Raw genomic sequence first — 12,314 nt, forward strand, 5'->3', positions numbered from 1 at the left:
TAAAAGTAAAGTTTAATCTTAAGAACGATGTATATCGATCATTTTGCTTAATCTTTTAAGTGTTTTGTCAAGTAATGGTGTGAACTGGAGGACTATTGCTCTGAGAGGATGAAACCACTGAATGTCTCGCGGAGTAATATGACGCGGGTTGTTTATCTTGAAATTCTCATTTATACTTTTTTGATTACGCCAAAATAAACATCTCTTTGCTCAGATTTAATGTGATGGGTCACATAGTATTCATGATTTAATTTGCATTCTGTTGAATTTATGCTGTGGATATGTGGCATTATACCACACTGCTGTCATCCTGCGATTAATATTTATGGTTTATTTTATTTTAAATGTAGATTTTAATTCTAGAATTAGTCCAGCTTTTTCACTTATTTGTGCATTTACTCGTAAGGTAAATTTAAGAAAATCATAAACGGCTTTTTGGTAAATCAGTTAGAGCAGCATTAAAGTAAATGCTTTTTCTGTCAATTCTCTTGTATCATTCATTTCATCAAATGAATACCAAAAGCCCCCCTGAAATTCACCAAGTATTTTTTTATTACTTTCCTCATAAGCAGTCTTGACAGTTTAACTTTCTTGTACAGAGCATTTTTATGAGTAATTGTAATTTTAACTGAGAACTGTTTTAATGAAGTAAATATGTGGGGTGGTTGTGTGTGAATGTGTGGACATCTATGGATAGCCTAACGTTACTACATACAATATAAATATGGCACATACAAGCTTGAACCTTTTTTTTTACTTTTAATATTAATCACCTGCTACATGTCAAATACTTTTGTGGCAACTGTTTAAAACCATCTGCAGTTATTGAATATATTCCAAACTTGTATCACCTTTTTACCAAGATTTTTGTAAATTCACCTTTCGGGAGATTTTAGTGTATTTTCACACAGGCCAAATACTAGTGAAAGAGCAGTTGCACATATTGAATGGTCTTGTTTACAAATTTATTGAGTAAACATAATGCAGCAAACAAACAATATAAATAAGTGGAAAGTGGAACATTCAATTAATAATATTAATATTATCATTTACACCAGGCAAATGATTACACAATACACCAAAATCTGGGCTTAATAACATCTCAACATTAGCTCTAAGGCTAAAAATAAACCTTTGCTTTGAAAAACATCTGAGTGGGTCAACACAGAGAATAGAGGCTCGGTTGTCAACAAATGCTTCAAGGCTACAATGTTCCTGTGGTGACTCAACTCATACATTTACATACACAAAGTTAATTCCTCGAGTTAGACTGGCATTGCCTTATTGAAGTTTTATAGAACAAGACTCTAGTTTCTCTTAATGTGCTGTTAAGAAACTCATCATGACCAAAGCAGTTATATAGTAAGCTGAAATAATAAATTATAAGACCAAGTTAAAGCTGACAGACAATGAGACAAATATGCCTAACATCCCGTTTCATGTGCCTATGATAATTTCAGTGTTAAAACTGTTCTTCTCCTATAACAGTTAAAGTCAAAATCCCCAAAACAGGACTTAAAATTTAATACATTCTGTCTGTGTCTTCCTCACTACATTTTACACAGAAGAGAAATGGTTTCCCTATTAAAAAGGGCTCTGTCATCATCAGGTTAGGATGTTGGACGTCTTCACTGTGCCGAGCGACTGCACGTCTTAGCATTTCAGGAGGTCGTGCCTCACATAACCGACACGATCAACCTGCCTTCTGGCATTCATTCTCCAGTAGAAACTTTCCCGGCAGAAGTAAAAGAATCCTGCAAAATATTGAAAAATAGAAAGAACAAATTTAATTTGCTTGATCAGTAAATCAGATTTTTTAAATGAATTTGAACATAATCTCACTTACCCTTGTAGAGGAACACGTCATGTGAATCGATGGGCACTCCACCAAAAAATAAGTCGGTGGATCGAGGGTATCCACTGTCGATCATCTGAGCCTTCACATCGAGTCTGTGACAATAAATAAGAGATAAGACAATTCTGTGAAAAACTACAATTATTATTAAATGATAATTTCCCATCGTTAACTCAATGCTATGAACTCTACACTTTCTGATCAGTTACAGTCATAGCAAAGTTACTAACCTCCAGAAGTTCTCTCCATTAAACAGGAGCACCTTGCCTTTTCCTCTCTGCACAGATCCCTCCACTCTGCCCAAGTCGCTTGGGAGGCCGAGCTTCTCGATTTTACGTGGTCCAAGCACCTCATTTTCAGTATAAACCCAGAACTGTTTATCTGTGTGCATGAAATACAGTTATATATCTGAACTTCAACATATTCTGCAATAATGGTAAAATATCTCAATCTGATAAATAAGTACCTGCAAAGAAGTAGATCTTTTTAGTGAGGGGTTCCTCAAAGGCACTGTTAATGGTGGCTGGCAGGGCAGGCCACTTCTCTGATATCAAGAAAGGGCCTTTGCGTTCTCCATTGCTTGAGATCTTCCAGTAGTGCCTTAGATGTTAAAAAGAGAGAATTTAGATAGATGTATTTGAGAATTTGGAAGTTTCCTGAGTTGTGCTTGCGATTTCATGTCAGTATATGTAACAGCTTTTACCTATCCTTGAAGAAATAAAGCTCTTTCTGGATTTCAGTGATGGCATCAAATTCCTTGATTTGGCAGGCATCCTGTGATGGGTCTACATGTGTTGTGGTGGAAACAGTGGTTGTTTTCTCACTTGGGGGGGGTTTAGTTGGCACAACCGGAGAGGAAGTGGTGGTCTTTGGTTTTGGAGGAGTGGGATTAGGGCCAGTTTTAGGTCCTGAAAAGAAAAAAAATGAATAAAAATATAGCTATAAAATCAGAATTGACCAGACTCTTAAGTGTCCAGACTCTTAAGTGTCAAGATCAAAATTCTTGAATCTTGAATAAGAAAATGCATAGTAAACTTTGAATGATGGTGGATAAATACCATAGAGATACTGAATGCCTTCAATATCATCCTGATTCAAGGAGAAATCCTCTATATATTTGTACATGGGATACATCAGAGCGTCTTTAATTTTGGAGTGATCCAAACCAAGTGCATGACCAAACTCATGAGCAGCCACCAGAAACAGACTGTATCCTATGAGAGAAAAGGCATGTTAGCTAATCTCTCACTTTCATATTTGTATAGTGTCTGAAGAAGATGATTATTACTTACCCTTATCAGGGCAAAATCCCCATTTTTTATCTGTGTCATAGTTGCTGGTAGTTCCACACCAGAGTTTTCCATCACCACGGCCTTCACTGGTGCAGGAAGTGTATGTCTTCTCCAGGAAGATGAAAGGAAACTGACATGGCTCTCCTTCTGAATTTCCACCAATCACAGCTGTATCTGTGAGGGAAAATATTATATTATAAAAGATTAAATATCTTAGATATATATACTGTTGAAATATGATGTTAAATGTTTGCTATATATGATATGTTAGTGAAAAAAATAATATCTGATTATGAACTGCTGAGACTTTGAGAACATATTATTTTTGCATTTACGATATGTATCTTACTAAGTTTCAGGGTTGAGTCTTGAGAGCTGCTCACCTCTGTTAGGGCAGAATCCATACTTGGTATCGGTGTCAAAGTTAGCTGTAGTGGCACACCAACGATACCCATCAGTTCGTCCATCCGTGGTGCATGAGTCATATTTTACCCCCTGAAACACGAAGGGGAAAACACACGGTGCTTCATTGCTGTTCCCATCAAACGTGAAGAGAACTGTGGGAAAACAGAGGTGGAATGTTAAACATGCTCAAAGAATAAACACTTGTGCTTGTTGAAATACTGTCACATTAATTCCATATATTATGGGCAAAGGAGTCAGTTTAAATGTCTGTTTTGGAATTAAAGCCCTATTAAAATCATTACTGGAACACTTACGCTCACTGGGACAGAAGCCAAATTTCTTGTCCTTGTCGTAGTCTGCAGTGGTTGCGCACCAGGGGAGACCATCTGTGCGGCCCTCGGTGGTGCAGGAGGGGTAGGATGTTCCCTCAAACAGGAAGGGGAAGTGACACATTGCACCCTCTGCATTACCATAGCGGGTTTGAATGGCTGAAGGAGACACATCAATGTCATTGTCTAATCCACAAATAGATCAATTAAATATATAGGGGTAAACATGATGATCCCCTTGTGAGGGACCCGAGATATACTTTTTTTTTAATATATAAGGGTTTATTTATACTATATATGAAATTGAGTGGGGTCATATTCTGACCCCAGTTTAAAAACAGAACTATATATTTGAACAATTAAGGACTCATTTATTCTATATGAGAAACATTAAGTGTGATATTATAAAAACAAGATGTTTTAAAAATTAAGTAACTGGCTTTTTTATGGTTATTAAAATGAACCCAAAGCAAATACTTGAAATATTTTCCCAGTTTGACAACCCCTGTTTTAGGACACACTCTAACTGTCACTATACACTCAAAACTGTAGAGGGAGCTATTGTCCCACTATGTCCCCTATGAAACTGTTAGAGCGTAAGATGCTTCATGATATTTTAACTATTTATCAAAGCCACTGTTATTCATACTGTATTGAAATATGAATCAAGTAAGAATCTCACTCACCTGGTCCAGATCCAAGGGTCCAGTATTCATCATCATCAAAATGGGCATCTCCTTGGACTCCCTCACCCGGAGGGTAGGCGTGAGCCAGCAGTCCATCTTTCCCATCAAAAGGGTAGGGATCTCCGTGATCTGAAACAAAAACAACAGTTCATTCAAACCTTCTCAGAAGTCCAAGTGTTTAATCTTAATACTTTTATCCATTACAAAAAAATCAACTCACTTTCTTTCCCAAAGGAGATCATGATGTCAGCAGTGCCATCATAGAGGCGTGTGAACGTCAGAGGGGTAACGTCACTCCAGACTTTGAAAGCTCTGGCAAAGGCGTCATCGATCAAAGAGGCTTCCATGTCCGGTGAATAGTTCAAAATCCTGAAAGTCAAAACAATGCAATAGATTACAACATGTTCATCACAAACCTATGAGATTTTAAAGTGTTGTAGTATAGTCAAAGGTTTGGTGCAGGTAATATCCCACCTGTATGTAACATCAGTGTGATCCCACTTCAGGTCTCCTTCGAATGTCTGATAGTTTCGGATGTCTGGGACCCCACAGCGAGGCTGCTTCATGGCATCAATGGTGGGCTGGTCAAGCGACCCCGTCTCCTCCAGCCCGAGCTGCTGCTGGAGCTTCTTCAGAGCTTTAGAAGTGGACACGACTGCCTGCAGTCCGCTCTTCTGGAGAACATCTATGTAGCCATAACGCTTCAGGTACTCCTGGAGGCAAATATTTATATAGAAAGGTATTCATTTAGAATAATACAACTGCATTTGTACTATTCTCAAAGTAGAGGACTGAAAGTAGATATCCATAATCATAAAAACCATGAACTAAAAATTGATATACTCACTTCTGCCAGCTGATTGTCCGTCATATTCTTGATCACATCTCCAGGGAACGTCACATACACAGATTTGAGTGGCGCCGACCAAGCTCTCAAAGAGCAGGTTCCAAGAACCAGAAACACCACAACTCCAAGTCTCATGTTTAGAGTTTCAAGCCAAGAAAACCAAAGCTTGGAAAAAAGTAAACTTCAAAAAAAAAAATAGACTCAAAACTAGAAAAACAGTCTTCCAGGGAGACAAAGTGCATGCAATCTTGTTGTGTCTTCTCCTCCTGATTTGTCTGTCTTCTCTTGTGCCCTGAAGGCAGTATTTATGCACCTCATGGATTAGTCACTGAGCACCCACCCACCTCCTGTAGGTCATTTTAGCACTCCCACTTACCACACACTTGCCCACTGAAAGGAGTGAATTCTTTTCTTTTTTTTTGTCCATTCAAAAAACAAGGGGATTTCCAGCAACCTCACATTGAGCTTAAAGACACAAAAGATGACAACAAACACTGTCTTGTCTGTCTTATAGTTTCTTAAAATAAATGGTGACTTTACAAAAAATAACATATGTTTTTATTTAAGTATCTTTAATATAAATATAATACATTTAATAAACATAAATATATTGTATATATAATTTGTTTGCAAAATATGCTATATGAATATTACTGTATTTATGTAAAATAAAAAATGAATAAACAGTAGGCCTATATATATATATATAGCAGTTACTATAAGAGTATAAATGTATTCATGGACAATAAATATAGATTATCTATAGGAGTATAAATGCATGCATGAATGAATAGCATATCATTTTAGAAATTGGCTTTATGAGTATACATGTTTTTATGCAAAATAAATAAATAAATACATAAACATACATACATACATATTTTTAGCAATTGGATATATGTATATATTACGGAAGCGTATTGCATTCACTTGAGGAAAAGAATCTACTCTGTTTTTCTGAATTAACGAGTTAATTATCTCAGAATTACGAGATAATTTTTCATGGAAAAAAAGTTTTTGCTCTGTTTTTCTGAATTAATGAGTTATAATCTCAGAATTATGAGATACATTTTTCTTGAAAAAAATTGTTTTCACTCTGTTTTTTTGAATTAATGAGTTACTCATAATTTTGAGATAATTAACTCGTTAATTCAGAAAAACAGAGTAGATTTTTTTTCCTCAAGTGAATGCAATACGCTTCCGTAATATATAAATGTACTTATGTAGAACAATTATTAATAAACCATTATAATATAAATGTAGGCTACTGTATAATAAATTCAATGTAAAATAAATTGATTTTTCAAGGGGTGTTTTCGTAGTTGTTTTTTTGTTTTTTTTTGTGGACCAAGAACAATGGATGGATGTAAAGTCACTCTGTGTAAGTAAATTTTGGGAAACCCATAAACTGAAAAGGTGCCAGATTAATTGCGCAGCATTCATGAAGCTGAAAAATGCAACTATGTTACAAGGTGGCAAAACGTACGATTATTAGAAAAAAAATTGGCATGGGGCGTGACATTGTGTTTAGGGGTGGACGTAAATACATACGAATGAGATGCACGAATTCATATGATATAGCCACCAATTCGCCAAAACGTAGTAACAAATTGCCATGAGATTGTGTTGGAATGTCATATACAGTCTTGCTAACGCAGCTATGATCTTACAAAACTTAATGTTGCACAAGTGTATTCATGTTAGTCTGTGCTGTATTGACATGCAGGTTCTGAGTAGTTTTGGCCCAGGCAAAGGAAATCCTAATCCATACATGGACATAAATTGCTCTAGTTTCTGCAAAAATGCAGCAGCAATCTGCTATTGATGTTCAGAAAAGTTGCCTAATGATGCTTTGAAAATGAGGATGTAAGTTTTCTTAAGTGATGCAAAAAAACACAATCATAGGCTAATTTCCTAATTTTGGTCGCTGGTGTGTATATGTGCGTTTTTAGGAACATGTTGTCACGCACACATCGCATAATGTAAAACACCTGTAATTTCTTGGCATACACATCAACAAATGCATCAGTACATTAATAGCATCATTTATTACATCATTTACTGTGACAAACTGAGACAGGAAACACTTCTGTCATAACTAAAAGTATCTCATTTATAATGCATGTCTCTATTTTGGACATGAAAATTCATTTCCTCTCTCTCAATACGCTTGATAATGAATCAGCACCTACAGTGGGGGTGGTGATTGCCTGTATATTTGTTCTTTTAAGGACATAAATAAAATGACCTGTTTATTTTATAAATAAATTGTTACTCTAAGAACAGAATAGAGAATACGGAAAAGTATACTATAACAGACTCAGCTTAGTATACATTCAGACTGCAAAGAGCCATAGTGGGATAAATCTGAACATTCAGTAATGGCTTTTGACACAGAGATGGATTTATACCACAGTAAAACTGAATTGCATTAAGACATTCTTGTGTCTGCGACACTTCCGACACAAATGCAACATCCTTTCAGATAATTTCATCAGGAGGGAATGATGAAACCTAATCACAAACAGGCATTAATCAATCGCTTTCAACAACTTAATAACACGGATGCTTAATTGCACATAATTGGACAAGACAAACAGGGAAATAGCAACATTTCAGAATTCAAATGTAAAAGCTTTTTTTACATCTGCCATCCATTCACGCATCAGTGTTTTCACATTTGTAAATGAGATGCAGTTTGCTTATGAGGCTTCATGTTGTTTACTTAATTTGTTTCATTGTCAGTTTCAGATTTAGTGGATGCCAAGGGCAAGGAATCCTTGTTTGAGTTGTTTGTGTCATGATATACAACACTTCAGTGCCTGGGACGAGTGCATCCCAGTTGAGGTTTAGTTACTTCACTTGCATGTTTGCCCCTCAGAATTATTTTCATAAACAACCAACCATCAAGAGGTTCGGAACTGTAGTCCGTATGTTCTATTTTCCTGTTTTACCTGATTTTAAAGAAAATCACTATAGAAAGCATGACCATATATAGGGCAATTTATCAAACATGAGAGCATTTTATCAGAAATAGTTTTGAAACTTTTATGGTGCACTGTAATGTCTGTTTCCTGTGGGTGGAGTTGTATTGGAAAATGCGTTTGATTTGTTAAAAGGATAATAAAGATTACAATATAATGAGGTCATTTCTAAGTTAACCAGAGTGCAATGACATGTGTAAGTTTGGGGTGTAACATACATTAGGAAATTTGTTAGAAATTTGCAAATTCTGAGACAATTTTGTAAGTTGTTCTTATCTTTATTACATCATTTATTTCAAATAGCAATAGTCCTGTGCCATATTTACACACACACACACACACACACACACACACACACACACACACACACACACACACACACACACACTTTTTTTACACTGTAAAAAGGGATCAGTTGACTTAACTTAAAAAGTGAGGAAACCAATTGCCTTAAAATGATTAAGTAAACTTCATGCATAATTGAAAAAATTCACATAACTTATTTTTTTCAATTACGCTTGAAGTTTATAACTTAATTTTAAGGAAACGGGTTTCCTTACTTTTTAAGTTAAGAGTGTAGAAATATTATATATTATTTTATTATTAATAATTTTCATTATATATATATATATATATATATATATGCAAATATTGTTTGATAGGTAGAGTAAGTCCACAAAAAGACCAATTTTCTCATTAGACAACAAGGGAGTGACTCTTTAAACTTAAAAATAAAACAAGGGAAATATACTGGTGTTTATGTTTTTCTGACATACGACTTTGATGTGGAGAGTGCTGTTGTTCATTTAAAGTTTGGCCATGAAAACCCTTTTGAGGACGAGCCTTCGAGGATGGTAAATGTCAAATGTACAAAAAACTTTCAATACGGATTTGCATAACAACCACACACACATATGTTGGCTGTTGTGCTATATTTAGAAAGAAACCAAAATCCACAAAGCATGACAAAACTTGCTGATGTGGTCAGGTTTGGTTTTTGCACTGTTGTTGTTATAATAATGTTGGATGATTTCTCACTTCATATAGTATTTCTACCAGGGGTGGTAAAAGTACTCAAAAGTTATACTTGAGTAAAAGTATATATACCTAAATAAAAAATTACTCCAGTAAAAGTAGAAAGTCCTCCATTCTAACATCACTTGAGTAAAAGTACAAAAGTATCTGATTTAAAACGTACTTAAGTACCGAAAGTAAAAAGTAAATATTCAAATTAACTGTAAATATCAATAATTAGGCAGATCAATTGTTTTGGGAGTGATATGCAATGTTTTATTTGAACAAATGATAAGATTAGATACTGCAATTAAGAATTTGTTAGCTAGCTGTTTACAAGGCATGTTTCAATATGAAATCACCTAGCTAACAATAGTAACATTAAAGCAACACTAAAGAACTTTTCCTCTGCGGTCCCCCTTCAGGTTCGAAGCGGCATTGTCCGTTACCGCTGTCGTAAATAATTTAGCCTACCACAGCCTACTGTCGCACGCATGCTCGCTGTTTATCCACTGTTTATCCAGCACCGGCTTTAGAGTGAATGATGTCCAATTGTAACGCTTGCCATAAAGCAAGTCAAATTTGTAGTTTTCTTATGTCTCATTCGAACTACAGAAACACGACCCGATCTGGCAAACTTATATAGTGTGGTTCTAGCAGATATAGGACCACAAAGCTAAGGCAGAAGTGCCTTTCACCCTGTTACGACTTGATGAACCGCTGAAACGATTTTGTAAACATTATTTTAAGGTAAAAAATCTTTTTTAGTGTTGCTTTAACGTCAACTCACCTCAATATGTTTTCTCAGATTTGAGGGTGAAGTTTTGAATGCTGAAATTTAATTCACCCGTGGCAGGCGAAGAAGACATTTCAGCCGATATTAATCTCCCTTGACTTCAGTGAAATCGAACATATCATTGATATATGGCCATGGGGTGATCCCTGTCGGAAATCTTGGGATCATTGCTGGCAGCGAGAGCTGCACCTTCAGCGGTTTCTGCGGTCAATGGCGAACTGACTGCTATGTGAGCGCATGGCAAAGAGCTTCCGCGTTCTTTTTTTAAAAAGAAAACAAGTTTTTCATTGGTTTGGAAAGCCAGTGTAATAAATACTTGGAGCGGGCATGGGGAAATGTATTGGAGTAAAAAGTAAACTTTGTCCTTAAAATTGTAGTGGAGTAAAAGTGAAAGTAGATGCAAATAAAACATACTCAAGTAAAGTACAGATCCCCGAAAAAAATACTTAAGTAAAGTAACGAAGTATTTTTACTTCATTACTTACCACCACTGATTTCTACAATAAAATTTCTATGACTTGTTGACACTCTGTTAATTTTTTATGGTAATGAAGTCCTGCAGCTATAACTATTTATAAGTTGGGTTAACTTACCGGACATCAATTTACAATAATTTATGCACAATCATATGGGCGCTACGATTTGCATTTGTCACATAATTATCCAGGTTTCACAAAACCTATCCAGATTGCTTATACGGAAACATCTGTATGTGTTTAAGAATGGCGTCAAGTGAGTAATGAAAAACGGCTCCAGGGCTGTAGAGAATGCCACAGTGTTTTTGCTATTCTACATCCCAAAAACCTAGCACACACCCCCTAGCATCTTCTGCTGGGAACAAAATATCATCTTGCCTTGTTTGGCAACAGTAAATTTACCCTTTATTTGAGAGAACATTTCTCATGCCATACTGTATGTGACAAGAGGAAACCACAGCAAACAAACATATGTTATTGCATCACAACAATGAGGATGTGAGTGTGAAATCAGTGTGATGTGACTAAAAACATTAATGTGCTGAAAAGATCCTGTGTGATAACAGCACAGGTCTGTGTCCGCCTCTTCTTAAACTCTCAGGGTGATGCATGAAAATAATTATGTTTTAAATGTCGCAGGCAGAGATTGCTGGCTATAAAACGACCACAGCAACATAGTCTGCCCTGCCCTGGTCTTCCAGCCAAAGCCTACACAGACACTGAACCCTCACACTTGGCTTCGTCTCACTCCAGCAGGCTGCTTTTTAGGAAAACAATACTCTAATAATATTTTATGATATGTTTGGCCCATGAGATTTGTGTTACGAAATGGCTGAACAACCACATAAACTGTGCATAAATCATTGAGAGTTATTCCTTATTGTGTTTATCGTACACCATACAGCAGAGCAAATATAACACTCGATTTCTGAATTATTGAGAAATGGTCTGATGATTGTACTCCCACGGGGGTAAATTTGCACTTCAGCAAAAAGACGATTGCTGGGAATATCACTCCCAAGTCACAGATAGATGCAAATAGAAACTATCAGCATTTCCATGGTTTTTTTTTGGTGTTGTTTTTACTAAATCCTTGCACAATTTTGTAAAACTGAAAGAAAATGCACAGAAAGCAAGGCCTGTTCTTAGACTAGTGTAGGGAAAGCTAAGGCATGAAATGAAAATCAGTTTTCTAAATGCATGATGTTATAGATCTTAATGTGAACAGTTCATCCATTAATTTTTAAATATTTTGACATCAAAAATGTCATAACTGGACCTTCTGGGGAAAACGACAAAAAGTACTTATCTCTGGGGATATATGCAGGACTTCTCCAGTCACTTAGTCCACTTAAACCTTGTCTCTGCAAGCTCATGTTCATCTGCCTCAGGGTTGCCAGGTCTGCGCAACAAAATTTGCCCAATGGACAATGGGGGGGGGGGGGGGGTGGGGGGGGGGGGGGGTCGAATCCTCACTTGAATGTGAATATCCTGGTTAGGTGTTCCATGTAGGGGGGGTGGGAATGTTGAAATAAACCTGAGGAAAAAAAAAATAAACCTGTGAAAACTATTTCAAAGTAGCCCAACTCAGCAAGAAAAACACAGACTGGACACTGATCAGCCTCCACTT

General features: G+C 36.2%; 1 protein-coding gene across 1 annotated transcript; it reads right to left on the reverse strand.

Moving 5' to 3' along the window:
* Positions 1-943: 943 nt before the first annotated feature.
* On the reverse strand, positions 944-5,693 carry mmp9 (matrix metallopeptidase 9). The gene is made up of 13 exons (XM_056261004.1): positions 5,415-5,693; positions 5,042-5,280; positions 4,788-4,936; positions 4,568-4,696; positions 3,867-4,040; positions 3,531-3,704; positions 3,148-3,321; positions 2,914-3,069; positions 2,559-2,763; positions 2,322-2,455; positions 2,086-2,236; positions 1,847-1,950; positions 944-1,754 (listed from the first exon to the last, which is right to left on the reverse strand). Exons 1-13 carry the CDS (start codon positions 5,547-5,549, stop codon positions 1,654-1,656), a joined length of 2,025 nt encoding a protein of 674 aa, XP_056116979.1. The 5' UTR covers positions 5,550-5,693; the 3' UTR covers positions 944-1,653.
* Positions 5,694-12,314: the final 6,621 nt, after the last annotated feature.

Source organism: Rhinichthys klamathensis, unplaced genomic scaffold (assembly GCF_029890125.1).
Source record: "Rhinichthys klamathensis goyatoka isolate OS25496 unplaced genomic scaffold, OSU_Roscu_1.1 h1tg000180l_1, whole genome shotgun sequence".
NCBI classification, from domain to species: Eukaryota; Metazoa; Chordata; class Actinopteri; order Cypriniformes; family Leuciscidae; genus Rhinichthys; species Rhinichthys klamathensis.

What these genes read in the sequence shown, in the direction of transcription:
- mmp9 (XM_056261004.1), bottom strand. Translation starts at nt 5,549, where the DNA reads ATGAGACTTGGAGTTGTGGTGTTTCTGGTTCTTGGAACCTGCTCTTTG. An exon ending in CGGACAATCAGCTGGCAGAA is followed by an intron (nt 5,281 to 5,414) that starts GTGAGTATATCA and finishes ATTTGCCTCCAG; the next exon opens with GAGTACCTGAAGCGTTATGG. An exon ending in GATCTCCTTTGGGAAAGAAA is followed by an intron (nt 4,697 to 4,787) that starts GTGAGTTGATTT and finishes TTTTTGTTTCAG; the next exon opens with ATCACGGAGATCCCTACCCT.